The following is a 26,033-nucleotide window of genomic DNA, read 5'->3' on the forward strand; positions in this document are numbered from 1 at the left end:
ATGCAACAGTGTGACCATTCATGGCGCAGGTATGTGAACCTTAGCCTGACATTGTCTGATACTGTATTGACATTGAAGATGATACGAATTAACCAGATCCGTGCACATTGGGCTACTTTGCACGAGCACAGCATTCATTGAGTTCCATCCGTCCATTGGGCCAACATCCATTGCTAGGCCGAGATCATTTGTTGGCCACCCACTCGTGAGTAATCAAATACCTCGGCGATCTACTAGCTAATGGACTGCAGCGAATCGATGAGTGCGCACCAAAGTGAAACCGGGAGGATCCAGGCTGGTGCCATTGTCAATGGCCCCCGGTGTAAAGCTACGGCCCCGCCGCTTCAAATCACGCGGCATATCGCCAGTGACTCGTGCGGCCGGTGAAATCCTGTGAATTGTGGCAACGTGCCAATAACGGGACTGGATATGCAGCTCGCCACGGCTTGTTAGGTGTTCGCCTGTCTTCGTGAAGTCACACGCCACTCTCTCCACACATTGGGGCAGAACTTGTTAGCGCAAAGCCTTGTGCACCCAATTTCCATGGTATGCTTGAGTGGTTTCTCGAGGCCTCACTGCTGTGCACGACGTCAGTAACAGCTTGCCAGCAACGGTGATTAATGCTACGATGTCCTCGTCAACAGGAATAGGGAGTGAGTCTTCCTTTCAATTAATGTTTTGCAATTCTATGGTCCAAGTTGACTGGTAGGCGCAGAAGCTGCCGCCGACATGGATGGACCCGAAGGTTTTTGCTGTGAGTCTAAAGTCCTCTGCCACAACACTGTTGCTGACATTTGCTGAACCGTTGGCAGACACCAGGCGCCGGCCATTAGAGGCCAACTCGGACCTCGTGTTGAGGAAACTTGACTGCGTCTGGAGAGTGTAGGCTCGCTCCGCGAGGTTCAGACCGTCTACATGTCAGTCTGTTTTTACTGCGCAATTCGTTCCACCAAGTCGTCAGCGGAGCAAGTGTCGTCTAGTTGTGCTCTTCTGTTGGCCTGCCAGGACTGTCTCGCGTTGTCTAGGGCTTGTGGGTCGGCCTGAAGGGCCGGGATCTGCCATCCAGTCATTTCACCAACTACCAGTAATAACTACTATATACCATGAATATATATATCATCTATGCATGTATTCCCTGTATCGAATAGTTCAATAGTTTATTATAATACAACTAATCAATTGATCAATTCATTCAACTGACTAACAAAACTAAGCAATAAAAGTAATAAAAGCAATAAATTCGACTAAACAAGGTCTTTCATTAGCATTAACATCCTCATAGTATCTACCCCTAAACTAAGCCTTCGAATTCCTAAAAGATCTCTCCCTGCACTAAATAGCCTCTCAACTGATACCTCTGAAGCTGGGATCGCGAGAAATTCCCTTGCAGCCTCTGCCATTTGAGGGTATTCACCCCTATGGGTGCGCCACTAATTGCATAGCCAGTCTGGATCCTCCTTCCCTATGATAGTAAGCCGGGGACTATCAAAGTACTGATTAATATCAGAAACTAATCGAGATCCCTGAGGCTGGAGCTTATGAAGCATCCGCATTCGCATTGACTGTGGAATCGACTGGGGAATCGACTGTGGAATCGACTGTGGAATCGACTGGGGAATCGACTGTGGTAGATATCTTAGATGCAGCATTCGACGAGTCTCTTGTATAATCATCTGGGCAGCTTCTTGATCCTCGATCTCATGAAGTATGAGGTCACCTTTGACCTGGGGATCAAGGATTAAGGCTGTATAATATGCCTCTGAGTTATCCATAAAGTCATAGTACTTTTGGTACTTCTTCATGCCTGCCCTCATTGCATTTGCAATATCATCATTGTATCCCACTAAGGCTGTATCTTCTAAAAGATCCTGAAGCGCATAGTAAATTGGGACAGTTAGACTGATTTGTGGCCTTGATATAGATACCAAGTTCGTCAAGTCATTAAAGGTTTTCAGAGCCCTATGAACCTGACCAAGCCATTCCCATTCTGCATTAGTAAAGGGAGGAATTTCACCTAGTTAATCAATTAATTAGTAGTTTAATTGCATAGTTTAATTGTATAGTTTAATTGCGTACTTACCTTGTATAGAGCAAAATCGATTAATCTGACGCTGAGCATTGATTCTATCATCAAGCATTCGAAAGGTAGAATTCCACCGTGTTTCCACATCACACTCAATGAATTTATTATCAAGCTCCATTGCATCACAGATCGAATTCCATTCCTGCCTCCGTTGAGGGCTCCGCGAAATCCAAATAGCAAGAATCCGGAGTCTAGATAATGCTGATTGGGAAGATAGAGAGGTCGAATTCGATTCTAGATTATCACAGATCTCATTAGCTTCTGAAATACTTCCAGATTTTAAGGATCGAAGGATATCTTTGACAATCAAGTTTAGGATATGAGCTAGACAGCGAATATAGCTATCAGCTCCACGGAATCGAATTGGCTGTAAAGATTTCTTTTTCAAAGTGAAATGAAGCTCAGAAACCATCTCCTGAATATTTGAGGCATTATCCCTAGTGATTGTAGTCAACTTTGACGTGAGATCTAATTCTACCAAGGTTTGATAGACCGTGGCAGCAATATTCTCCCCTGTATGAGGTCCAAAGATTTGACAGAATTCGAGAACCTCTTCGCGATAGTAGAAATCCTCTATGAGCCAGTGACCTATAATAATTAATCAATTAGTCAATGAATTAGTCAATTAATCAGTCAATTAATCAGTCAATTAATCAATTACATACTAATAATCCCAAGAATAGGGTAGTGGTTCTGGCTTATTCATATATCAAGGGAAAATGCAATTGTTTTGCATGTATTGGCTAAGTTCTCCTTCAATCTTAATCGTTGGATTTCGAATTGATCCTGTAGTCGACGACGCACAGTAGATCGAGAGGTCCATGGTAAAGAAATCCCTGGGATATCTTCAAAGATTTGCTGAAAAGCCTCAGATTCAATAACAAGAAAGGCTTGCTTATCTTGAATGATCCATCGAAGAAGGTTCCGCTCAAGACAGTCCTCAATTGATAGATTCTGTTGTTTTTTAAAGGCCTTCCGGATATCTTGACTCTTTGGCTTCGAACTTTGAGGGGGGAAAATAGAGTGCTTTGAAAGATGTCGCTGCATATTTGAGGTCGATGTAGACCTTTGGGAATCTGTAGTTTTCCAATCACATTGTAGGCCTTTGTCATCGATGACTGTACAGTAGATATCCCGATCTCTATTCATCTTATTCCCAGATCTCTTTTCTATCACGGGATACCTCAGTTGTAGAGAAGTAGTCCCAAATCCACTTAGTAGTTGGTGCTAGGCGAGGCTTCTTCTTGATCGTCGGACGGAAGGTTTGGGAGGCAGACTCTTGAGGTAAGATATCTGAAAATAGAAGAGATTCTTGATCAGTAGAGGGAAGATCAGGATCCACTGGCAAAAACTGAGATATATCAGACTCAGTCAATTGGTCAGATAGTAGCCCTCCATCAGGCGAATCAGGGCCACCATTGAGCAATTCATAGTCAATTCGAGCTACCCTCCGCATAGTTCTTTCATTGGAAGTCATAATGGAAGTTAGAAATGGAATTGGAATTGGGGGAGGGTGGAATTTGAACTTCAGCTAAATTTTCTACTAGCTATTTGCTTAGTAAGATCGGCTAACTAACGATAATATCGGCGAATAGTCGATATATCGGGCGATAATTATCGTCATGGATTTTAGTCTCCCGATATCGTATCGGGAACAGCCCTAAATTATTGACCCTGGTCAGGGCAAGGTCGATGATTGAGATCCCTGGTGTTGTTTTTGGTCTGGTTGAGACCCCTGGTTCGTTGTTGATGTAGAAGCCTACCTCCTCTATCAGACTTCTTAGGGGACCTGCGTTGGTCCGACCGTTGGCCAGGGGGGTTCCATATTTGGTTATGGGTATTGAAGTCCCCTAGACCTGGCACTCACCCGCGGGTGACCCTCCGGACCCTGAGGGTCCTCACGTGATAAAATTTAACTAAAAACGTGACTTTGTAGCCTAAACTATACCTTTTTGGGCATTTTAAGGTGTCTATTCGCTTAGTCATCTAGCCTAATAGGGTATAATGTGTCCTAAATAGGTAAGGTGTAGTATATGCGGGTCGTTGAGGGTCGTTGCGGGTGACCCTCCAAGGGTCCCTTGAGGGTCAGGGTGAGTGCCAGGTCTAAAGTCCCCTAGGATTAGACACCTACCCTCGAGGACTTCGTCCCAGCCCACATCTTCTGTAGCTCTCCTCTGCCTGTCGCTATCCCCCTGCGAGCAATAGCCTGACCCAAGCCAGTTATCTCAGCAGTTGATCACTCGAGTCCATCGAGCTTTTTCCTAGACCGGTTTAGCTCCCATATGTCCAGCGTCATAAGATATGGGTGGTTAATGAGGTCTGTTCGGGCTTCTACCGTCGTTCTGTCGAACAAGTCCCGTCAGATAGCCACGGCTGCCCGGCGGTTCCTGTGCGCCCCGGCTTCTGGCCAGTATATCTGGTATCCTCCGTGTCGAAACTCCCTATCAATGTAGGGCTCTTGTAGGCATGCTAGGCTCACCCCTAGCTCTAGCCCAGCTTCAAGGGCTGCAATAGTGACTACGTACGTCTTGCGGCAGTTGTGTCGCAGGATTCGCATTGATGATCGTTTAGATCCTCCGCGGCTTCCTCAGACTACGGGCGACGATAGTCGCCAGAGCCCGCCAAAACTTTATAGCCAATCGTTTTGCCGGCAAAAATATTATCTAATCGTCTGAAAATGGGTTGTACACCATACCACATAGTAATTTGTATGGTATACTGAGTACCTCATATTCTACAAAGGTCTCCCGGCCACCCAGAGTCTGCCCTCAACTCAACCCGTACAAAAATAGGAGTACATGAGCTCTCATAGTAATTAATATGGTAGGCTAGGTACTGCCCTTTTCACAAAGGTCTCCCGAGTCCCGGCCACACAAAGTCTGCCCTTAACCCATACAAAAATAGGTGTACATGCTCTCCCATAGTAATTACTATGACAGGCTGGGTACTCTCCCTCTCACAAAGTTCGCCCAGGGTAGTTTCACTGCCCCAGGTCGCCCAAATCTTCCATTTCCACTACTTTGAAAAACAGAGGCTGTTTTGAAGGCCAAATCCATTCGATTAACTAACTACCTATTTTGCCTACCATCCATCCACCTAACCATCATCAAGAGCGCCCTGATATCACATTATCACGCCGAACCTCGCCCTCCCCATCCCCCTGAAGCCGATCTCGAACCCGGCGCCGCGTCTGGGGCGGCGATACTGTGGATGAAACCGCCCGACGGCGTTTAGGGGGGGCGCGACGGCGGTGCCCTGGCTGATGACCTGGCTGGTGCTGGTGCTGGTGCTGGTGCTGGTGCTGGTGCTGGTGCTGGTGCTGGTGCTGGTGCTGGTGCTGGTGCTGGTGGTATGTCTGGGGTAGGTTCTCTCGCCGGCGGCGCTGGGTCTTTCTTCTTAAAGAAGATAGCTGGATCATCGAGGTCAGAAACATCGACGTCGTCGACTGGGGTTTTGAGGCGGGCTGGACGAGTAGCGAGGTCTGAATAGTCGACGATCTCGTCTGGCCAACTGAAGCAAGACGACCTAACGCTCTTACTGCGTGGATGGCGGGCATCGCGGGCACCCGGCTCCTGCTTGACCTGGTCTGGTCGAAGATCTGGCTCTTGTTCCACTTCCTTCCGAACGATGACAATATTGATATCGCGCTCGGCGCCGCCCCTCTTGTGAAACAACTCGTAGAGCTCAGTAGTATGTATCTCCTTAGTGTGCTTTGGAGATAGGAATACTGGCTGTACTGGCTTCTTCGTGAACTCGAGCGCTAGCTTGTATACATCGCCTGGCTCTGGTGAATACTGCTCGAGGTCTGTATCAAGCGCTGGCAGGAGCTCCTTCTTTATAAAGTGCTCGAACGACTGGCTAAAGCAGCGATTGAGCGGATGGGATATGACGCCCCCAAAGCTCTGTGGTTCCCTATCCGCCCTCTTCGGAGCATCCTTCCGCCATAGCCAGAAGTAAAGACGAGCCCGTAGATGCTCATCAGATGCTCGGGATGAAGTAGCTCGGGATGAAGTTGACGGAGTCTGGGGCTGGCCGCTGAATGCGCTGGTTTCGGGCAGCGGCGGTAATACGCTGGAGGAACTGGCCTGGTATGTACTGTGCGCGCTCCTGCGTATAGGCCGGCTGTATGTACTCGCGATTAGGGAAGCTTGATATATGCTGCGAGCTCCGCTGCGAGATCTCCCGCTCATAATGGGGGTATGCCGGCGGCGAAGATGTAGTGAGATCATAGTATTCGGTGTGAGAAGGAATGCTGGAAGGCCGGTGAGGCATAATGGTGGTTGGAAGGTTGGTGGTTGGAAGGCTAGTAGGCCAAAAAATGAAAGAATTGTAGATGAAAAGAGGGTAGTTGACGATATAAAGAGGACGCCTTAATAGAGCGATTTAATATTAGATGAGGTATCAACGTCGAGTAAACTTGAATATAGAATGCACCCTATCGTATTGCAATTAGGACTAACCTCCTTGCTGCATGTAAACCGCATGCAAACTGCATATCAATTGTGAACTGGCCTATATACTGCCATCCCGCCATCTACGCCATCCACGCCATCCACGCTATCAACGGCTAGCTGCTCTAGCCATATCTTGGCCTCAAGTAGTTGCTCTGGGCCCTGGGCGTATAGGCATCTCCCCGGCGGCGAGGTCCTCCCCGGCTAGACCTTAGTCGTACGCCTCAGCTAGTTGCCCTGGCGGCACCCAGTTGTATCCTCCGGTAGGCCGAGCGCTCACAGCGAGTATTGGTAGTGCACCAGACTCAATATGGTTAGTCACAAGCCGGCGAAGCTCAAGATAGACTAGTATATATGGCTGAGCATCGCTCTCCCGTGGTGGTGGCTGGACAGGATCGAAGTTAAGCTGCTGGTATAGCTGAGCACGGCACCACTGGAGCGTCTCAGCTGGTAGATACTCATCAGCATCCCAATCTCCACAGATGCCCTCATGTAGACCACTTAATATGACTCTATCAACCCCTTTCTTGAAGTCCTGGACCTGTGGGTGGTGGAAGAGCATCCAGGGTTTACCAGGGACGCTATCTGGGCGATTCTTTTGCCGGCGGATGCGATGGGTATTCCAGGTCTCAACAAACTCTTCAATCGACGAGCGTACCGACGGCATATAGACAGCGAGAAGGGCAATCTAGATAGTAGAGTGGTTAGCGAGCGCTCACTTCGAAGGCATCGCACGATGGGCATCAGTGGGCATCAGTGGGCATCAGTGGGCATCAGTGGGCATCGCACAAAGGGCATCGTACGAAGGCATCGTATACATACCTGGTCGGCGGTTGACGATGTGAAAAAGCCACTATCCTGTAGATAGCGAAATAACTTCCGCCAGACGAAGTTATTTGACCCAGAGAGCTGTCCCCACCAAGACTCGATGCGCTGGTTCTGGACACTCCGGCCGTACCACCAGCACTCCTCATGACGAATATCTGGGTCGATAGCTCGCCGGAGAGCCCAGTGGGCATCGCCGATGAGGTGTGTCTCGGTGCCAAGGTGGGCGCGGATAGCTCGTGGCTGGAATCGACGCACAGAGAGGGTATCGAGATACTGGCGGAGTACGCTCACCGCGGTGCGTGTACTTATACCGACGTAGATCCAGACAATATAGCGGGAGTAACCATCGATAGCGGCATAGACCTCAATTCCATATGGCTGGAGCTTCATATACCCATCAATATGCCAGACAAAATTCGGCCCAGGCACAGTATACGACCCCCGGGCGCGCTGAAGACCAAGCGAGCGACGCTGAAGGGCATCTGGGCGAAGAGCACACCAGATCTTGAAGATCCGGTCTCTCGCATAGACATATCTATGCCGGCGAAGATAGGTATACAGATGCCCTCTTCCGTAGCCTTCAATATGCCCCTTCCCGAGCTGATCGGCCAGTATAGCTTCGACCTCTCCCTCCTGCTGCTGCTGCTCTTCAGGGTCATCGATACGAAGGCGTATTCCTAACCGTTGACAGCGAATAGTCCAGAGGGTGCGAGGGGATATCGGAGTGCCTTCATTCGATAGAATTTCGAGGATCTCACTCGTGGTAAGGGCGGCTTGGGTACATAGCGTGGCGATGCGGGTCTGTATAGCCTCATTATACACAATGCTCGGCGCTCTTCGAACTTCCCAGGCCTGTAATCGCCTCTGAAGCGTCCGTACTGAGACGGGGCTTTGCTGCAAATAATGACTGGCCACTTCCTTGAATCCACAATGAAGACAGCTGTGGAATATTGGCAGTTTAAGACTGACACACGCATGGAAGATATCTCACAGCACTTTTCCAGGCCATTCTCTCTCTTCAAACAGCGCTGCGAGGATATCGAAGTCCCGTAGTATCGACTGTTCGGATCTGGTGGAGTTCTGTACTATCTCTCGTAGCCAATATTTTGGCGAATCTTTCTCGTTAAACCGTGCCACGAGAACATTGAGATTTCGGAGTGCCGGTCCAATTTTAGCTTTCAGGAAGTCGACGAGGGCTTGAAAAATATCCCATCGACAAAATGTGAATGAAATGAGATCTTTCACGGGCAGATAGTTCAGTATGTGGTATAGCAACTCAGCCGGAAGGGAAATAATGTCCGTTGACGATTGTTCTTCATCCCCCTCGCAAATCTTTCGTACATGTAGTTGATTTTTTACTTTCGATTGAAAATTATCAAATGGCGGTGTCTCCTCCATTCCCGACAAGGACATGCTGCCCTCTCAAGTTTCCAATTGGCCTTGTTAAGGAAGTAAAGCTAAAATTTGGAAGTGTGCGTTAGAAAAACATCTCTTTCTTGGCAAAACCGTTTTCTTGAAATATCTCGCCGACTAGGGGCCCTACGGCTCTAAGAATTTGATCAAATTTTAAGTGACGACGGGCGCTATCGTCTAGTACCAATTTCATTGGGAAAAATGGTTGCGATCGTTGCCACGGGTGCAAATGCATGATGAGAATCTGACCCTCTTGTGCTCCGAAACCATCTAGGCAATTCAAAAGAGCCGATAAAGATATGCCGCTATGGATCAAAGTTTAGTTTGAGTTCACGAGAATTTGCACCCTCTGCCTCCGATGTAGTACTCCCCAAAGCCTTTTTTGCAGGGAGTAATTGAATGCAAAGATCTTTCATGAGTTCGTCTGTGCGCTCACTAGCTTGAATAACCTCGAAGAGAGCAAGCATACCGCGCTGTGTAGTTTTTGCAGCTTGGGTAGTAAGTGCACCAATACTTGTCAGATCGAACATGATGCGTGAGAAAACTGTAAGGTAGCGAAATTAGAAACCCATTCTTCAAATACATGGTAACACTTTGTTTGATGAAGGTTTGAGAGGTTCAATTGTTCATTCTATCGTCGGGCGAGTAGAAGAAGTTTTCCCGTTTCATGGAGACCATAGAGATCGTATTTCAATGTTTTTCCACCCTTGATCAGCCTCTGATTTCCCACATACAAATAATTTTAACCTTAATTCAAATCTATCAGCCTCCCAATTATTAGTGCGCTTCGCCAATCCACCTATCAATGGCTAATGAGTAATCAGAACGTGGTAAATCCAACATCTTCTCCACAAGAAAGAGGCAGTGTCCCGCATTGGGGAATATCTGGATGTCGACGCTGCTTGTATGTTTCTCCTATAGACAGTTTGTGTCAGGGGACCACACACTATTGTTATTTGAACAGAGCTTTCCTACCTTGATGACACCTGCAACCTTAATTATATCGTCCCGCAGGAGCTCCAACGCCCCAATGAGGATTGTGATCCCTCCAATCGGCAAGTCTTCATACCAGCTCTTATCCAATACAATAGCCGGTGTTAGCCAATGATTGACTAGTTCGACCTCAGGATCGTGGTGAGCTTCAATCGCGGCCCACAAATTCGAAAGCATATCAGGAGTAATAGTGTCTTTGCCAATATTCTCAGTCATAGATGCTGCTGATGTCACTACCGGCGCAGACGGAGAGATGAGTAGTGTCCGTCCTAGCCGGTGGCCGGATGGTAAAGAGAACGGTGCGACCGCCGGATGTGGGTGAGAAAAATGGAGGAGGAGAGCTAGAATCAGTGTCCCACCAGCACTCTCCCCGAACAACTCGATCTGTCCGCATGTTACTTCAATGATACATACGAATCATAGGCTAGATAAGGAGCAGCGTAACTAACATCTTCAGGATCGTGGTCCTTCAACAAGTGCTGTATGAAAGCGACAGTTTGCCTTAGTTGTGTGGGGTAGGGTGCTACAGGACAGGTATCTGTATGACAGTCAACGATCAGCATGTGCTATAAGATACAAGGTGTTCATATGTTAAGTTTCATACCGTATGCCAGTAATGCCACCGCTGTATCCTTGTCAGGACCCCGAAGCTTGTATGCATTATAGGCCAACCCCACTTGCATTACGGAGCCATTCATCACGAGGCCGCCGCCATGGATATAAGCAAGCACCTTCTTAGCAGATTTGGCACCGAACCACCCAACAGAGGGTCCGCAGGGGAGGTGTTCGATTACTTCAGACTGGTTCTCTGAACGGATAACCTCTTTGTACCGCTCGATGACCGGCAAAGAAAAGGCATTTCTACGTACATGGTGAAAAGTTAGCATAAGAAGCAACATTATGGATAGGTAGTGCAAGCTACCGGACGAGCACGTACTTTAAAGCTTCTTCCATTTCCAACATCGTATTTTGAATAAGATTGTGAGCTCAGTTTTATGAGTAGAATTAATTCACTAAATACATCATTTATATAAGTTCAAGCAGGTCCTAACTAACTGGCCGTTATTGTCTCAAATCAATTCCCGCTGACCCATACTCCGTACACAAGGTAATTTTGTTGCCTGGGCGTCTTTCATCGATCTGGCCAGGGACGAGACCGGTAGAGCGGCACATTAACTCTCTCAAATTCACTCCATATTCCTTTTTTAAAATAGTTAATCAGTAAGACGATCACGTTCAATCCTGGACTAATCCCATTGGCTTTGAATCCACCATATTTCTACACGTTGCAGGAAAGTCTCAGAACTTCTATGGACCCCACTAGAAGGAGGATTCCAATCTTGACTGAAATATTCTGCTTGGCATATCGTAAATTTCAAGAGCCTACGTAAATGAGATATCGCGGTACAGATAAAACTTTAACACTGTGGGGGACCTTTTTAGGGAAGGCCCACTGTGGGGGATCTTCTTTTTAGGGAAGGCCCCCCAGGTACTGTAGATGGGATAACAACACACTAGCTTGGCCGATTCTCTCGAGCTCTTCGCTAGAAGCGGCCTATATTTAGTTTTAGGCACTGGTACAGGCTGAGGCCTGAGAAGGAAGACTCGACTGTAAAGGCCTCGTTTGTTCTGTTGCCTATTTGGGTCACGTCATACTCACATGACCTACATTTCCCATTTTCTTTGCCTTGCTGAAGCGCCTTCTCTCCCTTCCCTCTCCATCGAGTCCTTTCTCTATCGATAGATGCGCTAGCAATCGATTGTGGCTTTGGCCCTTATTACCATGAATGCGTTAAAAGACTACGGCAAAACCGCTATTACGGTTCTCAGTTACCACTTTGAAAACCAAAACCAAACCCGCACCTTTGTGGTTAACCGCAAATATAACCGCGTTTTACAACTCAAAAACTGCACTAGCATAATTCTCGCTTCTTTAACCTTTTATGGCCTACCACCTGACATTTATGTCGCTGACTCACCCTTAATTCTTTACCAGGAATACACTCGTTCTGGTCATCACAGTACTCCTCTACACTTTCTCCTTTTCCGTGATCCGGTCCGGGCGTCAATGCAAGACCAGATATCTTTGTGCGACATCTCGCACTATCGGCAAAGCTCGAATCGAAGATTTGCTGTGAACGCCAGGCTGGGTGGGCTAGACAACGACGCCCTGGATGAGAGTCATCGGGGAGGAAGGGTTGATGGTTACTGCTTCTGGGCGCTGGTCGGCAGATGATGGCGGACTAAAGAGCCAGCCGATGGGCCACACTCCCCCGATAGCCGACTCTCTCGGGCTCCGGCAACACGCCACACTGAACATCAAAAGACTCAATTGTTTTTCGGGTTTTTTCGGAGTTTGCATGTAGATTTGGTGGAGATCGCTTTGCAACGTTCATCTGCGTAGCTGTTCTGTATTTTCTTGATCTATGCCACTGATTCCCCGCAGTCACCGAGGCCGATCAATCCTTAAATTTTAACACATGACGGCAGCACAGACTCGATATCTGATCCTGTGGAGATGGGGCTGTGAAAGGGGACGCGCACTATCATTGTGTCTTACGTACCAAATTGAATCCAGTATTGTTTCCCCGTTCTTCTGCTGTGAACACGGGTGGGACGGCAGAACCTTCGGACGACCGAGTCTGAGGCGAATTTCTTGAAATATCGTGCAATTCCAGGGCTAGCATTGATCTTGATCGATCGTTGCCAGAAATTTTCGTTTCCTCAACTATCCGCTGCATATAAAAATTCTCTCTATTGTAATTGAACACAGGACCAGCATGGCGGCGCCACGGGCAAAATTGCCGCTGGATGTGATTGTAGTCGGGTATGTCTTCCCTGCCATGGATTTGAACTTGTGCTGATATTTCCTAGTGCTGGTAAGTTCTTTTTCAAAGGAGCATGTAAAGACATGACTTAACTGACAATCAATGCACAGGCATTGGCGGCATGGCCGCAGCCCTGACGCTGGGCTTGCGAGGGCATCGTGTGGTGGTTCTGGAAGCGGCGCCAAAGGTAGAAATACCACACTCTTCACAATGAATGGTTGCAAACCAAATTCGAAACAGCTCATGGAAGTGGGAGCCGAGATCCAAGTCTCGCCGAACATGCTGCGACTCTTTGACCGTAAGAAATGGTGGCCCCATGTTCTGCGGGAATCTCGCTCACGACGCAATTTAGGTTGGGGCATCTCGGACCTGATCCACGCCAAAGACGTGGTACTGGAGCACATCCACGTACGACGATGGCAAGACGGCAGCCTTCTAGGCACAATACCAGTGAACAAGACCTTCGGTCAACAAGTTGTCCTGCACCGCGCAGACCTGCACAACGCCCTGATCGCCAAGGCACTGGAACTGGACAACGTGAAGCTACGCGAGAACTCCGCCGTCACAAGTGTGCAATTCAACCCTGCCTCTGTGACACTAGCCAACGGCTCAATTGTGCGAGGCGACGTAGTCATCGGCGCAGATGGGATCAAGTCCACTGTGCGCGAGCACCTGCTGCAGGACTCGTCCACCAAAGCAATTGCCACGGGTGACGCGGCGTACCGGATTATGTTGCCCCGTAGCGTGATGGAGAAGTATGCGGAGCTGAAGACATTGATTGAAGAGCCACAGGCGACTCGTTGGTTGGGGCCTGGGAGGCATATTGTCGGGTACCCCGTGCGCAAGCATGAGCTGTACAATGTCGTGCTGCTTCATCTGGACAGACAGCAAGTGGAGGAGTCGTGGACTACCAAGGGCTCGAAGCAGGCTATGGTCGATAGCTATGAAGGATGGGACTCGAGAGTGCGGAAGCTCATTGATCTGGTGCATGACGCTGAAGTTCTCGAGTGGAAATTGTGTCTGCACCGCCCCCTAAGGACATGGATCCGGGGACCAGTCGCTCTCCTCGGTGATGCATGCCATGCAATGCTGTATGTATTCTTTGCTCCGAACTCTGTGTGTCCACTAATCCCTCCTCTAGTCCGTATGTTGCACAGGGTGCTGCCCAAGCCGTCGAAGATGCCGCCGCGCTCGGCGTTGTGCTGTCATCCATCACATCCCACCGCGACATCCCACGGGCCTTGCAAGTATATGAGAAATCGCGGAAGCAGCGCGCAGAGACTGTGCAGCAATCAGGCTCCGAGAATCGTATCACGTTACACTTACCCGATGGCCCGGAGCAGAAGGCCCGCGACGAGCAATTCCGCGCGTCGGCCAGAGGGAAAACCCCGGATAAATGGTCAGATCGTGAGACGCAGAAGTTTTTCTGGGGATGGGATGCTGGGAAGGCGGCTCTGGATGCTTGGAATGGTGAGTCTTTTTTGGTTGCCTCGCTGTTTGTTGAGTGCTAATTTGGGCTGACTAGAACTGCAAGACAACGTCAAGCTCAATGCGAATGTGTGATGCGCAAACCAATCACTTGACGAAACATCTCAGCGACAACGCATATAGTTATTCAAGCTTACTTGTGGATATTTAGGCAGAGGAGACATGTGTCTGGTTCTACGAAGCACATTAGAGGACTCCCGCAGCATTGCAATTTTGCTATCCCATTATACATCAACACATTCAAATACACCAGGCATGGGTAAGCGTAGATACACTCCATACGTGTGTTCGAGGGGTGGACGCCAGTGACGGTCAACATATGGCACTTCCAAACAGGTGAAGTTCAGAATTTGGTCGCCTTTTCTTTTTACATCTCACCAGCATCGGCCTTACATCTGGCCGTACTTCTTAAGACGGATGGCTGACACGGTGATGAGGCCGGTGGTCTCGGCGGGCGAGAAGTCGCCAATCTCGTCCATGCTGGACTCGGACATGTCGTACAGCTTCTCGGTCTCGGAGGAGCTACCCATGATGGAGACGGTGCCCTTGTAGGCGCGGCAGCGTACCTGGCCGTTCACGGACTTCTAGAAAGCGGCGATGGATGACTCGAGGAACTCGCGCTGGGGAGAAATAGAGGCCGTTGTAGAGGAGCTGGAGAATATGTGATTAGCTAATCGATCAAGTCGTTGGTGCAGATTAACAAACCTTGGAGTAGTTGACAGTGACGAACTGGCCATGGAGAGCGCGGACTTCGCGGTCCATGACAAGACCCTCCAGATCACTGTGCAAAGTCAGACGGAGTTTTACACCACCTACTAATCTAAGCAGGACCTGATCCTAATTCCGGACAGCTTCTGACTGTTCCGTTCATCTCGTCCCATAATTGTTTCCCTGCGCGGTCGCAGGCGGTGTCAAGCCATACCATGAGCTCTAGAACTTGCTTAAGATCTTGCCATCGACATAGACCAGAATGCACAGCAACCTTACGGAGCACAGCAACAAACCATGGCCTCTCAGGGTAGCCCTTCGCCGCTATACCACCCAACATTAGGGCCCAAATGAGCACCCTGACCACATCCGGTGTACACCAGCTCGATTTGAAGATGGACCGTCGTTGTAGCTCAATCTGCAAGAGCTTTATAAGGGACGAAAACGGCGATGTCTCAGCAGGCAGTGGAAAAATCACGCCAACGCCGAGGATTAGTCCGGCGAGGCGAGCGATCTCGTAAACTGAAGAACAATAGGCAAAGCTCTGACCAAGGTGCTCCGCTGATGGTAGAGCGAGGAGGTGGTATTGTACAAGGTTGCGCTGGTCGCTGATTTGGCGCAAGTCAGGTTGAACTATACATCCCTCGTGATATCTTTTGACGATAGAAATGTAACTTTTCGCGGCCTGTAAGACCTCGGCCAGCTGCGCTGTGAATCCAATATGACACAGCTGCATAAATCCATTTTCCAGATCGGCCGATCCGAAGCCAAGCTGGCTTTGTAGTGTATGGTTCTGGTCTCCTTGTAGTGGACAAAAGGGAAATTTGGGGTGTGATAAGATCTTGCTGGAAGCCAAAATATCTGAGCTATATTGAGATGTTAGTATAGTCGATCCTATCAATCAACTGGCATATGATATGCTTACCAGCAAAGAATTGGGGCGAGCGCAGAAAGGTCAATGTTTTGCAGTCCTCCTCGCAGACCGACAAGTTGCGCGAGGCCGGATAAATGGATGTCATTTGGTGATAGGCTTCCGTAGATATCCAGCCACTGCAGGTTTCGCAAGGGTGGTTCAAACGGGGAGTTTGTGTTCTCATCCCTAAGCAACTCGTCTCGTCTATTGTTCGCCAGGCAACCGACGCTTAGAATAACTGCATCGCTGACAGCTCGGGTCGTATCTTGGATCGCTTGTTTGACCCTCTTAATCGACTCGAACTCAAAACGTTCTAGGACCTTCCTCTCCAGAGGTGTATGCATATTACCGTGCTTGCTTTCATTGCGCAAACGCAATTGTTGGTAGTGAAATACTGCACTGAATAGGAAGGTGGTAAAAAGGGTAGGTTCATGCCAAGATAGTTGAAACCAACGCGATATGGCCGAGTTTTTGCAGCCTTTCGGGGAGCTCGGTATGAGACCAGGCCATAAGACCGTCAGATCTGTAGAGATATTAGTGTTTGTACTGATCTGTGGCGAAAGTATCGAACGAACTATATATGTTGCACCAATTGACAAGCATAGGGTCGAAATCTGACGAGAACGTCTGGAACGGGTCCAACGTAGCATTGCCGATATGATCAATCGTACATAGCGGCGTATACAACGACCTAGATGGATGCGAATCCGATCCATGCAGTGTATTTTCGCTCGTGATGAGAGCAACTCCTCCGCCACTATCCTGGGCGCCCTTCGTTGTAGATGATCCAGGTACATCGCCTATATCTTCGACGCTAGTCCAATCGGGATTGTTTGTAGAGAGGTTGGCACATTGAGAACGCTCCCTAGGCTCATCAGTTTCTGATATCGTGGATTTCTGTTTGATCTGCTGCCAGACCCAGCTGCCCACATGTGACCGAAGAAAATGACGCGTCTCAAAGCTTTCGGTGTCTGAAAACGGGTGCGCATTCACAAAGTGAAAAGTCCTCTGACGCCGTGGTACGCTGCCCCTTGCAGAAGTCATATCACCATTCGTTGTTATAAACTTTAGCAAGAGCTTTGTTCGAGTGTATTTAGCAGTTCTCAGTTTGCTTCCGTGATTGACCTTGACTCTCGGAGACGAGGCACGTCCTTCGGCTAGCTGCTTTAGACTAGTGTTCCACAGATTCCATGGATAAAATATCAGCGTACTATGGCATCAAATCCCCTATGGTGTCCAGAGTAAGGTGGAATAGACCACTCTAGAGTTTTTATTAGAGTAAGTGGTGTAATTTATAGTTTTGTGAACCAAGGTGCATCATCCCGACTATCTCCGGCAAATTCCGGTAGATTCAAGGCCTCTCCCAAGTACTCGCCCCCAAGTCGGACCCTACACCGCGTGCAGCAGTTGGGGGTCCGACTTGGGGGCGAGTATGTTTTTAAGAAGTCGTGTCCCGATGCATCCTAGTTCTGTTGTATTTCAGACTTTATCTCTTTAAGAGAATGTTATAGTGGCGATAACGGTGCCTTCTATGTCGGAAACATCGAAATGCTCTTTCAAACCCTAATCACATGATACGCTGCTTCATATGTGGTTATTCCTGTACCTAGCGCTAAGTCTGTATCCCAACTGCGCTAGGAGTTGGGGAGCCTCCCCGTCGTAATTGTTGTGATATGAGGCACGTGGTGCTCAGGAACAAAGCCGCAACATCGGAAATAATTCCTGCAATATCTATACGAAGAACCAAGTTGATTTCTAATCAACTTGGACTCTATGTTGTATATATAGCCTCTTGTATCCCCTCGGAAATAATATTATTAACAATTCCTCTGAACTACAACACTTATAATTACGCTGAAATATAATTGTGCTGGGGAGGGCCCTCACCAGCGAGAGCGGTGAGGGCCCGGCTACAGTGGGCGGGTACCGCCAAACCGAAAAATGATGGATCCGCGCAGCCTCGACGACCTGATTCAGCAAAAGGCAAAATCGCAACATCGACTGAACCATGTGCCAAGGGCGGTAGCCAATGGCCGATGGCCGATAAGGCTTGAATAGGGACGAAGAAGGGACGAAGGTAGTCTGCCGATAAGCCGAGTGAGATCGGCCGATAGGGCGATAAACCAAAAGAACCCCCAGAAAACGCGGCAACTCTCCGAGAGTCGGCTCGCAGAATTGCAGCAAGTACTTACTGCCGTGGATGTCGACATTTTTCAATGCACTTTCTGATATATTGAGCATCTGTTATACCCTGCCTGCATTTCAAATGCTACGGTTTCTGCGATTTCCTGAGCAGGTTTACTCACCGCCTTGGCCATTTAAACTTATGCAAAGTGCCCAAGCATCGCACTCCAGCTAATTTCCATTTGGAATGGATTTTCTTTCGTCTTTGCCCGAGGAAATACTCATTCTTGTTGCTCATAATCTTGGCTTCTGGGATTTCTTGCAGTTATGTGCAACATGCCAACGTACGCGTCATGCGTTCCAGTTGGATGGTGTTATGTGGTTAGTAAGAAATATGGCCACATGCGATGTCGATCAGCGAAACCAAGCTATTGAGGGGTTACACCACCTTCCACGTTGCCAGCTGCTACTACATTCGTTTTTACGTGAGCAGATATCTGTCTCACAAGCCCTAGTTGAGCACGGAGCAACACTCAAAGATGTTCATTGCGGAGCCCTGAAGCAGATGTATATTTTAGAAACCAGAAAGCACGCGCTGCATGTCCTAGTGAAACGCAAAAGAAATCTTTCTACCGGATGATGATGAAAATTGGCGATCAGATTCAGGCCAGAGAGAGAATTATCCTACCTCCTTCCAAGACGATACATCTCCCAGGCTCTTGATATTTGTATGGCACCCGGAGGATATTCCGCGACCGTCTTAAAATACAACTCCTATGCCAAAGTGTGCGGACTCAGCTTGCCAATAGACGAAGATGGACATGAAGTTCTTCTTCCGGACTGGCATACAGATAGGCGGGTTGAAATCCAGTTCATCGATATCACCATGCTTGCAGCAGAAATCGGCTTTCCGGATCTGAATCTACAAAACCATCCACAGGCTTCCAAATTTTCCCGTAACGTGATAACGTATTGCCCGAGCGACCGCATTGACCGAGCGGCCCCACCAAAAATCAAAAAACCGTCAATTTTTCACCACGACGAATACCACAAAAATAACTCAAATTTTGCTATTTAATACGTGTAGGGCATTTAACATAGGTATGACCTTTAATCCCACATCCAGAGCAGGTGACCTGCCGCCTAACTATAGGCATAGAGGGTAAAGCAGGTTCTGTAGGTGGTTCTTTAGGCACATCTGGCAAAGATATATCTTCACTCTCACTATCATCCTCAACAACCACATCATCCTGACCATCCTCCCGACTCCCGAAAATACCCCTCTGGCTAGTAAACTTATGCTTGATTGCTCGTTTCTTAATCTGTTTCTTATTAGAAGCCTCCAATTGGTCGCAGCGATTCTGAAGAAAAATATGACGATGGACCACTTTTATGGTCATTTCATGGGTCCTCTCAATCTCCCGTTTGGTTGGTGAAGAGATGATCGAAGAAGAAGATTCTAGACCTTTTTTGATCCGAGATTGCGATTTTGAAAATTTTGAGAGAGTCCAGAGAGTATTTGGATCACTATCACTGCCAGAAGAGAGTGGTCGCTGAAGGAGGATCTCAAGAGGAGGAAGTTCATCCAAGCATACATTAAGCTTTTCCAAGACTCTATTAGCATCAAATGGTGCTAATCCAGTAGCTGAAAAGCTATTCTGGATAGTAGAGGTCTTAAAAGCTCCCTTTCTTGCGTCTGCAATCAACTCAAGGAAATCTTCCTTATCAATAGAATTGACTCCGTTCCGCATCACGGTTGAAACCGCTCCTCCATAAAGCCTCTTCAAAACCGAAAAACAACCCACATCTAAAGGTTGTAAAAGATGAGAGGCATGAGAAGGCATACAGATAGCGATGATATCATTTTCTTCACAAATTTGATCGAATTCAGGGGTTAAATGACTCCCATGACCATCAAGGACTAACAGGCAGTATTTTCCCACTCTTTTCCCAATATTTGGGATAAAATGAGATTTTAACCGCCATAAACCAATTTCATTGGTAGTCCAGCCATTTTTGCTCATAGTTAGACGAGATCCAGGTTGATTTGAATCAAGAGGGATGCGTAGATGTTCAGGAAAGAATTTCCCCTTAAAAACGAAGAGTGGAGGATAGACACTTCCATCAGCTCTAATACACTCAATTGAAGTCACCTACTCGCGATTTCCAGCTTGTAGGAGAGCTCTTTTCCCATGGTATTCAGCTGAGGTAATGATCCTTTGTGTAGTACCAATTCCCATAGCAAAACCAGACTCATCAAAGTTGAAAATATCATCCGAAGTGATACCCCACTTTTCAATGGTATTTTGGACCAAATCAAACCATGGTTTGATAATTCGAGGGTCCTCTGAAAGAGCCCTCTGATAGTCGTATTTTCGAGATAATCGTGTGGACAAATTTGGATGTCGTTTGACAAAGTGAGATGCCCAATCTCTACCAACAGTAGAAGGGGTTGTTTTTCGGGCATAAAGGAGTAAATTGGCCATATCTCTCAACATAGGCAGTGTAAGAGCAGCACCTCTGGTGTCCATATCCAATAGCCATTCTTCAATCGATTGCTCTTCAATTTCAGAGAAAATAAAGCGATTGTGTCGTTTTTCAGAAGCAGCTTCACGCCCATTAAGGCGCGCCTTCAAAGTTGAGACTGGTAAATCAAAAGACCGCGCAGCAGCTGCAGCAGAGGAATATTTTCCATCTTTTATAGCTTTTATAGCTAATAAAAGACGGCCCTCCTGCTCTATCAATTTTTTTTTTTCGATCAGACCGTTGGGGGGACATGATTATTGTGGTAAACAAGAGATGTTATTTTTTGAGATGGGTTTTTAGTGGGGCCGCTCGGTCAATGCGGTCGCTCGGGCAATACGTTATCACGTTAATGTACCTCGTTGATGACTAAGATCTTGCTAAAGACTTGTGTCGAATCCAGGTGGAGAATTGATCCGCCATTAATTACCCAACTAGTAATATCATGACCGCAAGATAGAAGAAGTCTGACATTCTAAGGATATTCTGGCTATCTCTTTAATAGTGCACAATGCATAGTAGGCGAAATAAGCACACAATAACAAAAATGTGAAAATACAAAAGCAGTTTAGTGCTGACAAACTTTTATGCATGGATCCACCATGCTGGCATCTCGACAACTTGATATCAGAGCCGCGCGTGCTGAGTTACTCGTAGGACCGAGTTTACCTACTCTCAAATCCCTTTACATCGACTTCAATTCTCGCACAGATCTCAGAGACGACAGTATAGTCCTTGTTGACTTAAACTATTTACCCCAACTCTATTGCCTTGAGGTGGCATGCTTGGAATCTAACAACTTAATATTGCTTGGCTCCCCATCGTCTGAATCCCACTCCTTGCTTGACAGTTGGCCAGAGTGAGGTTGGAGATTCTGCATGGTGCAGGACGACGAAATGACGGTAGAACAAAGCAAACTGGGGTTCAGTATGGCGTGCTTTGAGTGAACCAGGATAAGGAAAGCAAGCAAGTAGTGGCTTTGGTAAGGCAGTAACAGCGGGGCTCCTTCACTGGTATTGTGCGGCAGTGACCTGAGACATGAAATATGAGTTTGTTTGCCCACGCCACATAGCACATCACGCGGCGAATGGCAGCACTGTACTAGGCCGAGGATGGAAGGAGGAGGGGCAGTGTTAGCCCTGTATGTTTTAGCAAGCCGCTTTCCTTTTGGAGCGATCGTGGGAGATAACCAATGGGCCACCAGCGGGAGCACCGAGGATATGTGCTGAGCCGTGGCCTAGCCGGTGGGACAAGGGGATTGCATTATAAAGAACGACAAAAGTACTGGACAGTAAGTACTGGACAGTAAGGGCCTCGGATATGGTTCTGTCAGGATCTCTGCCAGGGCTTGGATATGATCGGTGCTATATAGGTCTATCTTTAGAGAATATCATGCACAGGTTTGCACATATTGAAAGCACCTTCACTGAAGCACTGGGCCTTGTGGCTTCACAGGCTTTCATTTACATATGTAATGGATAATGCCTGGCAAGTCTTGGCTTGCTCTTTCCGTTTTAGTGCTCACTGCTTACTCCCTGAGTAGAACTGAGCACGGCGCTGAGCCAGGGTACAGCTCAGCTGCCATTTACAAAACGCTCACTCCCGACTACGACCCACATTAGTCCAAATCGGGTTAGTCTGCATTAGTAACAAAGTCATGTGATCGAACCCACAATACCTGAACTTCGTATTTCCACGCTCCCACTTCTTTCTCTCTATCACCGCCTTCCTCTTTCCCCCCCCCCCCCCCCCGGGTCAGCCATCACGTGAGTTCACTGCTCAATATCACAGATATCTGCAGATACAGTGCTGATAAGTGCTTTTGAGGCGTTTCAGGATGGCTCCCCCGGTTTTCCTTGCAGGATTTGCCCCCTATGAAAGGTACCTGGAGCTGGGCCGCGGGGGCGCCATCGCCCTCCCCGAGTTCGAACTTGTAAGTGTAGCAACCAATTTGCCGAGGGGCAGGATATATATCTGGTGGGGGACATGGTCGTGTGGTGCTCGATGTACGACGAACTTTCTGTTAGAGAAAACGGAGGGTTGCAAGCGCTTTCAAAGTGGTTATACTAATTCTAATATAGGATGAGAACGATGCGTACATTGTGATGCCGGGCGAAGCGTTCTGCCGGATTGAAGATTGCGACCGGAAGCAGGTAAGAACACTTCCCAACCGCTTATAAGTGCTTACACCCTTTTTGGAAAGACCAAGATACTCGTAATCTGCGCCGGCACGTGAAGAGCCATGGGGTCGAAGTGTCTCAGCATAACACTGGCAAGCCCTCGACTCAAGAGAAGGACAAAATTCGGGGTAAGTTTCCCTTACGAAAGAGCTTTGAAAGTGATCGCTATACGCTTTAGACTGGTACCGAAAACTGATGGCCGATTACATGCCTGCTGCTGCTGAAGAGCCTGCTGCTGCTGAAGAGCCTGCTGCTGCTGAAGAGCCTGCTGCTCCTGGAGGGCCGACTTCCGAGACGGACACCCCTAAGGTGCCTCTCACTCGTCGTGGACATGTATGAAGCTTTCTAAACACTTTCAAAGCGCTTAAAACTAACCTTTATAAGGTGTCGAAGACTTAGGCTCGCACCAACCTGAAGGATCGTGGCTTGTTGACAGAGGATGACTACCCTTGCGGTTCTTGCGCGAATGGAGGCAATCCTAGCAGTATGTATGCCCTTCCTAAGGGTTTGAAACGCACTAACTAAGCGCTTAGACTGTCCTACTAACAAAGATTGTGACTACCATATGCTCTTCGACATGTCAGACTGCATTGATTACTAGCAGTATTTTCCATAAAGTCTGCAGCGGTTTTAAAGCGCTTTGATTCTTTTTGTACTTAGCAATTTTTCTCTACAATGAAGATAATGATTCCGACTTCTTAATATTTAGAATAAATAATATCTCAGATTTATAAAAAGAGTATAAACATTCTTTTACACTTTAAAAGTGCTATTTTTTTTATTTTTTTCCCCCAAAATAGTAATTGAACTAAAAGCAGATTCCAAAGCAGATTCCAAAGCAAAGTCAAAGCAAAGTCAAAGCAAAGTCAAAGCAAATTCAAAGCAGATTTAAAGCAGATTTAAAAATTGAATCCGCGCTCACGAAGTGCTTGGTCCAATTCACTAGTCTCTTCGTTCACAGAGGCTAGTAAAGCGTCAGACTGAGCGATAGCTTCATTAGTCTCAGCTGTCGTTCTTTCGACCCTTTGAATCAGCCTTTGGTACTCTTCTGCCTCAAGATCTGCCCTTTGTGACCACACTTGATGGGATTTCAACGGGACTGCGCTTGACGGGACCGCGCTCGACGGGACCGCGTTTGGCATCACTGCGATTGAAGACTGCGATTGAAGACTGCGATTGAAGACTGCGATTGAAGACTGCGTTTGAAGACTGCGTTTGAAGACTGCGTTTGAAGACTGCGTTTGAAGACTGCGTTTGACAGGTGACACAGGACATAGACTGTTGTAGATAAGTAGAGACTCTTCTTCGGTCTCTTCTTCCCTTTCTCAACTTGGATCTCCCGTCGACTACGTACTCAAATTGAATTCTTTATTGATTTTCTTTCTTGATCTGACATCCGGTCACATTGCATTTCCTGCGCGTAAAGCGCGATTTTCCTCCGCTAGAATTGTTCCATTATGCATCGCTAGCTGGCATACTTTGACTGGCTGGTCAAAAGCCCTATCTGTTGGAGTAGGCAGACTCTGTAATCGTCGACTAATCATAGATTTGACTGAAGAAGCTTGTCATTTCAATTGTTTAGGAGTTGCTAGCAGTTTAGGGCTCCATGCGCTCAGGCTTTCATCAATCGGAGTTTCAGAAATCAGCAGCCTTCTTCTTCGCCTCCCACTCATGCGCCAGAATTCCCATATGGATACTATCCCACCACCTCCCACCCTTCCACAAACACTCCCTCCTACGTCCCTCGGAAACAAATCCAAGCTTTTGGTACACAGTTTGTGCCCTCTCGTTCCATTCATAGACCGTCAGCTCAACGCGGTGCAGCCCGGCAGTCAAAAAAGACCAATCTAGCATCCACGATATAGCCTCAGGCCCATATCCCTTGTCCTGGTACTGGCGCGCAATAATAATCCCTAATTCGTGTGTGCGATTATGTGCGGCAACAGAAGCTTGCCCTTTCAAATGGATCACGCCAATTGTCTCGGGATCCTTATCTGAGCCTTCATCTGGGATGATGCATATCATGACCGACAGGAATAGCGTAGCCTCAGCCTTGGCCCGCATCTCCTTCCGTTCGTTAGTACTGAGCGGCCGTTGTAGGGCGCGTGAGGTCATAGACCCGATTGAGGGGTCAGCGGAGAGAGTTTGGAAGAATACATCATCTTTTGGGCTGTCCTCGGGTGCACGGTAGAGGAGGCGTGCGGAACGGTAGGGTTCCAGTGGAAAGGGATTCATATCGATCGTCTGGAAAACCTGGCTGAAGGTTGTGGGACAAGTAGCGAAACTTCGATGTCTTGAATCTCAGTCAACAGGACGAGGTAAGATCATTTTCAAAGGGCATTTTTCTCTCGTTAGTGATCTCTCGCTGCTAGATCCTAGCGAGCAGATTTATTAGTGAGTCATCATTGAATACGAACAAGATCGCCTGTAGCGAGTCAGGGGATCTCCTCCCTAGAACATTTCATGGGGCTATACGGTAATTTACAACGATTGATTAGACGCGAAAGCACAATACGTTTTATACGGCCAAGCACAGGTTGTTTTAACCCTGACCCAATCAGAGTTTGCGAGGTATCGGGTACAAGCCTCAAAACTAAACGTAAGTGTCAAAGGGCTAAACTGTTTTCGGAATCTACTATACCAAAAGCAAGTCTCCTACAGGATAAAATTACTTTCATTTAAAATGCATAGTGCCGTAGCAACCGCTTCTACTCCTTAGAGTAATAAGTAGTTAAGCTGTTCCCAGCGCGTTAAGCCGACCATATCATGTCGCATCAGTAAAAGTTTGATGTTCAACGATGTCATGGCTGTTGAACTTGGAAAGGGGTCAAACCATTATGAAAGACAGATTTAGGCAAGCACCACACATTTCTGAGGCGTCATCAGAACTATGATTTCTTTCCTTACAATCAATGTTGAGGTGCATGAAAAGTTTGTTCATCTTAGCTTTCTGTATAGATAAGTGATCACATACATGAGGTTGAGGTGTTGTGTAGCCTTGCACATTTTCAGGATATGACCAGCAAGAATCTGATGTAGGTATATTGTCTCTTTCTTATCAAGTCATTATTGAGACCTTGGAGGTGCCATGGGTTCTGGCCTGAAAAGTATAAAATAGGCTCGATTGTCCATCTCCAGCCCTGATCCAACTCCCCGAATCTTAGAGCTGCAGTCTTGTCGTGTCCTTCAGTAAAAAGAACCAGAAAGTCAAAATATGGGGTTTCAAAGCGATCTGATACAACGGTGAATGGATCAGATAGCCAATCGAATGTGACCGGGCGTCTACCAAGGAGAAATCCAGCAGAGATCAGGAAGTCATATTGGGTACAGTGGTCGACGGGACATCGGAAGATGGGGAAGGGAAAGAAGAGGGATAAACAAAGAGAACTATCTACGGAAACAGAAACCATATCACATGCTCAAGGTACAGCCTCAGGCTGGTCACACATCCTGTTTGATTGTGTATAGCCAGGACAATACAACACCGTGGCAGGCATATGT

The 26,033-nt window shown here is 47.6% G+C and overlaps 8 protein-coding genes across 8 annotated transcripts; 2 read left to right on the forward strand and 6 right to left on the reverse strand.

Moving 5' to 3' along the window:
- Positions 1–1,430: 1,430 nt before the first annotated feature.
- Positions 1,431–3,232, reverse strand: N7510_005223 (uncharacterized protein; the record flags this gene model as incomplete). The annotated part of the gene is made up of 3 exons (XM_056977149.1): positions 1,431–2,014; positions 2,081–2,654; positions 2,888–3,232. 3 exons carry the CDS (start codon positions 3,230–3,232, stop codon positions 1,431–1,433), a joined length of 1,503 nt encoding a protein of 500 aa, XP_056833181.1.
- Positions 3,233–5,313: 2,081 nt separating this feature from the next.
- On the reverse strand, positions 5,314–6,273 carry N7510_005224 (uncharacterized protein; the record flags this gene model as incomplete). Its single annotated transcript, XM_056977150.1, has 1 exon — positions 5,314–6,273. The coding sequence occupies one exon, from the start codon at positions 6,271–6,273 to the stop codon at positions 5,314–5,316; it is 960 nt and encodes a 319-aa protein (XP_056833182.1).
- Positions 6,274–6,745: 472 nt separating this feature from the next.
- N7510_005225 (uncharacterized protein) lies at positions 6,746–8,775 on the reverse strand (the record flags this gene model as incomplete). The annotated part of the gene is made up of 3 exons (XM_056977151.1): positions 6,746–7,222; positions 7,357–8,302; positions 8,354–8,775. The coding sequence occupies 3 exons, from the start codon at positions 8,773–8,775 to the stop codon at positions 6,746–6,748; spliced, it is 1,845 nt and encodes a 614-aa protein (XP_056833183.1).
- Positions 8,776–9,552: 777 nt separating this feature from the next.
- N7510_005226 (uncharacterized protein) lies at positions 9,553–10,731 on the reverse strand (the record flags this gene model as incomplete). Its single annotated transcript, XM_056977152.1, has 5 exons — positions 9,553–9,690; positions 9,751–10,152; positions 10,218–10,306; positions 10,373–10,629; positions 10,691–10,731. 5 exons carry the CDS (start codon positions 10,729–10,731, stop codon positions 9,553–9,555), a joined length of 927 nt encoding a protein of 308 aa, XP_056833184.1.
- A 1,817-nt stretch (positions 10,732–12,548) lies between these two features.
- Positions 12,549–14,159, forward strand: N7510_005227 (Monooxygenase FAD-binding; the record flags this gene model as incomplete). The annotated part of the gene is made up of 7 exons (XM_056977153.1): positions 12,549–12,595; positions 12,643–12,647; positions 12,707–12,783; positions 12,837–12,894; positions 12,949–13,687; positions 13,738–14,066; positions 14,122–14,159. 7 exons carry the CDS (start codon positions 12,549–12,551, stop codon positions 14,157–14,159), a joined length of 1,293 nt encoding a protein of 430 aa, XP_056833185.1.
- A 314-nt stretch (positions 14,160–14,473) lies between these two features.
- Positions 14,474–16,749, reverse strand: N7510_005228 (uncharacterized protein; the record flags this gene model as incomplete). Its single annotated transcript, XM_056977154.1, has 5 exons — positions 14,474–14,668; positions 14,790–14,865; positions 15,089–15,658; positions 15,718–16,228; positions 16,281–16,749. The coding sequence occupies 5 exons, from the start codon at positions 16,747–16,749 to the stop codon at positions 14,474–14,476; spliced, it is 1,821 nt and encodes a 606-aa protein (XP_056833186.1).
- A 5,440-nt stretch (positions 16,750–22,189) lies between these two features.
- N7510_005229 (uncharacterized protein) lies at positions 22,190–22,871 on the forward strand (the record flags this gene model as incomplete). Its single annotated transcript, XM_056977155.1, has 4 exons — positions 22,190–22,285; positions 22,434–22,505; positions 22,534–22,660; positions 22,711–22,871. 4 exons carry the CDS (start codon positions 22,190–22,192, stop codon positions 22,869–22,871), a joined length of 456 nt encoding a protein of 151 aa, XP_056833187.1.
- Positions 22,872–24,167: 1,296 nt separating this feature from the next.
- On the reverse strand, positions 24,168–24,767 carry N7510_005230 (GNAT family N-acetyltransferase; the record flags this gene model as incomplete). Its single annotated transcript, XM_056977156.1, has 1 exon — positions 24,168–24,767. One exon carries the CDS (start codon positions 24,765–24,767, stop codon positions 24,168–24,170), a length of 600 nt encoding a protein of 199 aa, XP_056833188.1.
- Positions 24,768–26,033: the final 1,266 nt, after the last annotated feature.

The sequence above is a fragment of the Penicillium lagena genome, assembly GCF_028827675.1.
Source record: "Penicillium lagena strain IBT 129212 chromosome Unknown utg000003l_segment0_segment0, whole genome shotgun sequence".
Classification (NCBI taxonomy): domain Eukaryota; kingdom Fungi; phylum Ascomycota; class Eurotiomycetes; order Eurotiales; family Aspergillaceae; genus Penicillium; species Penicillium lagena.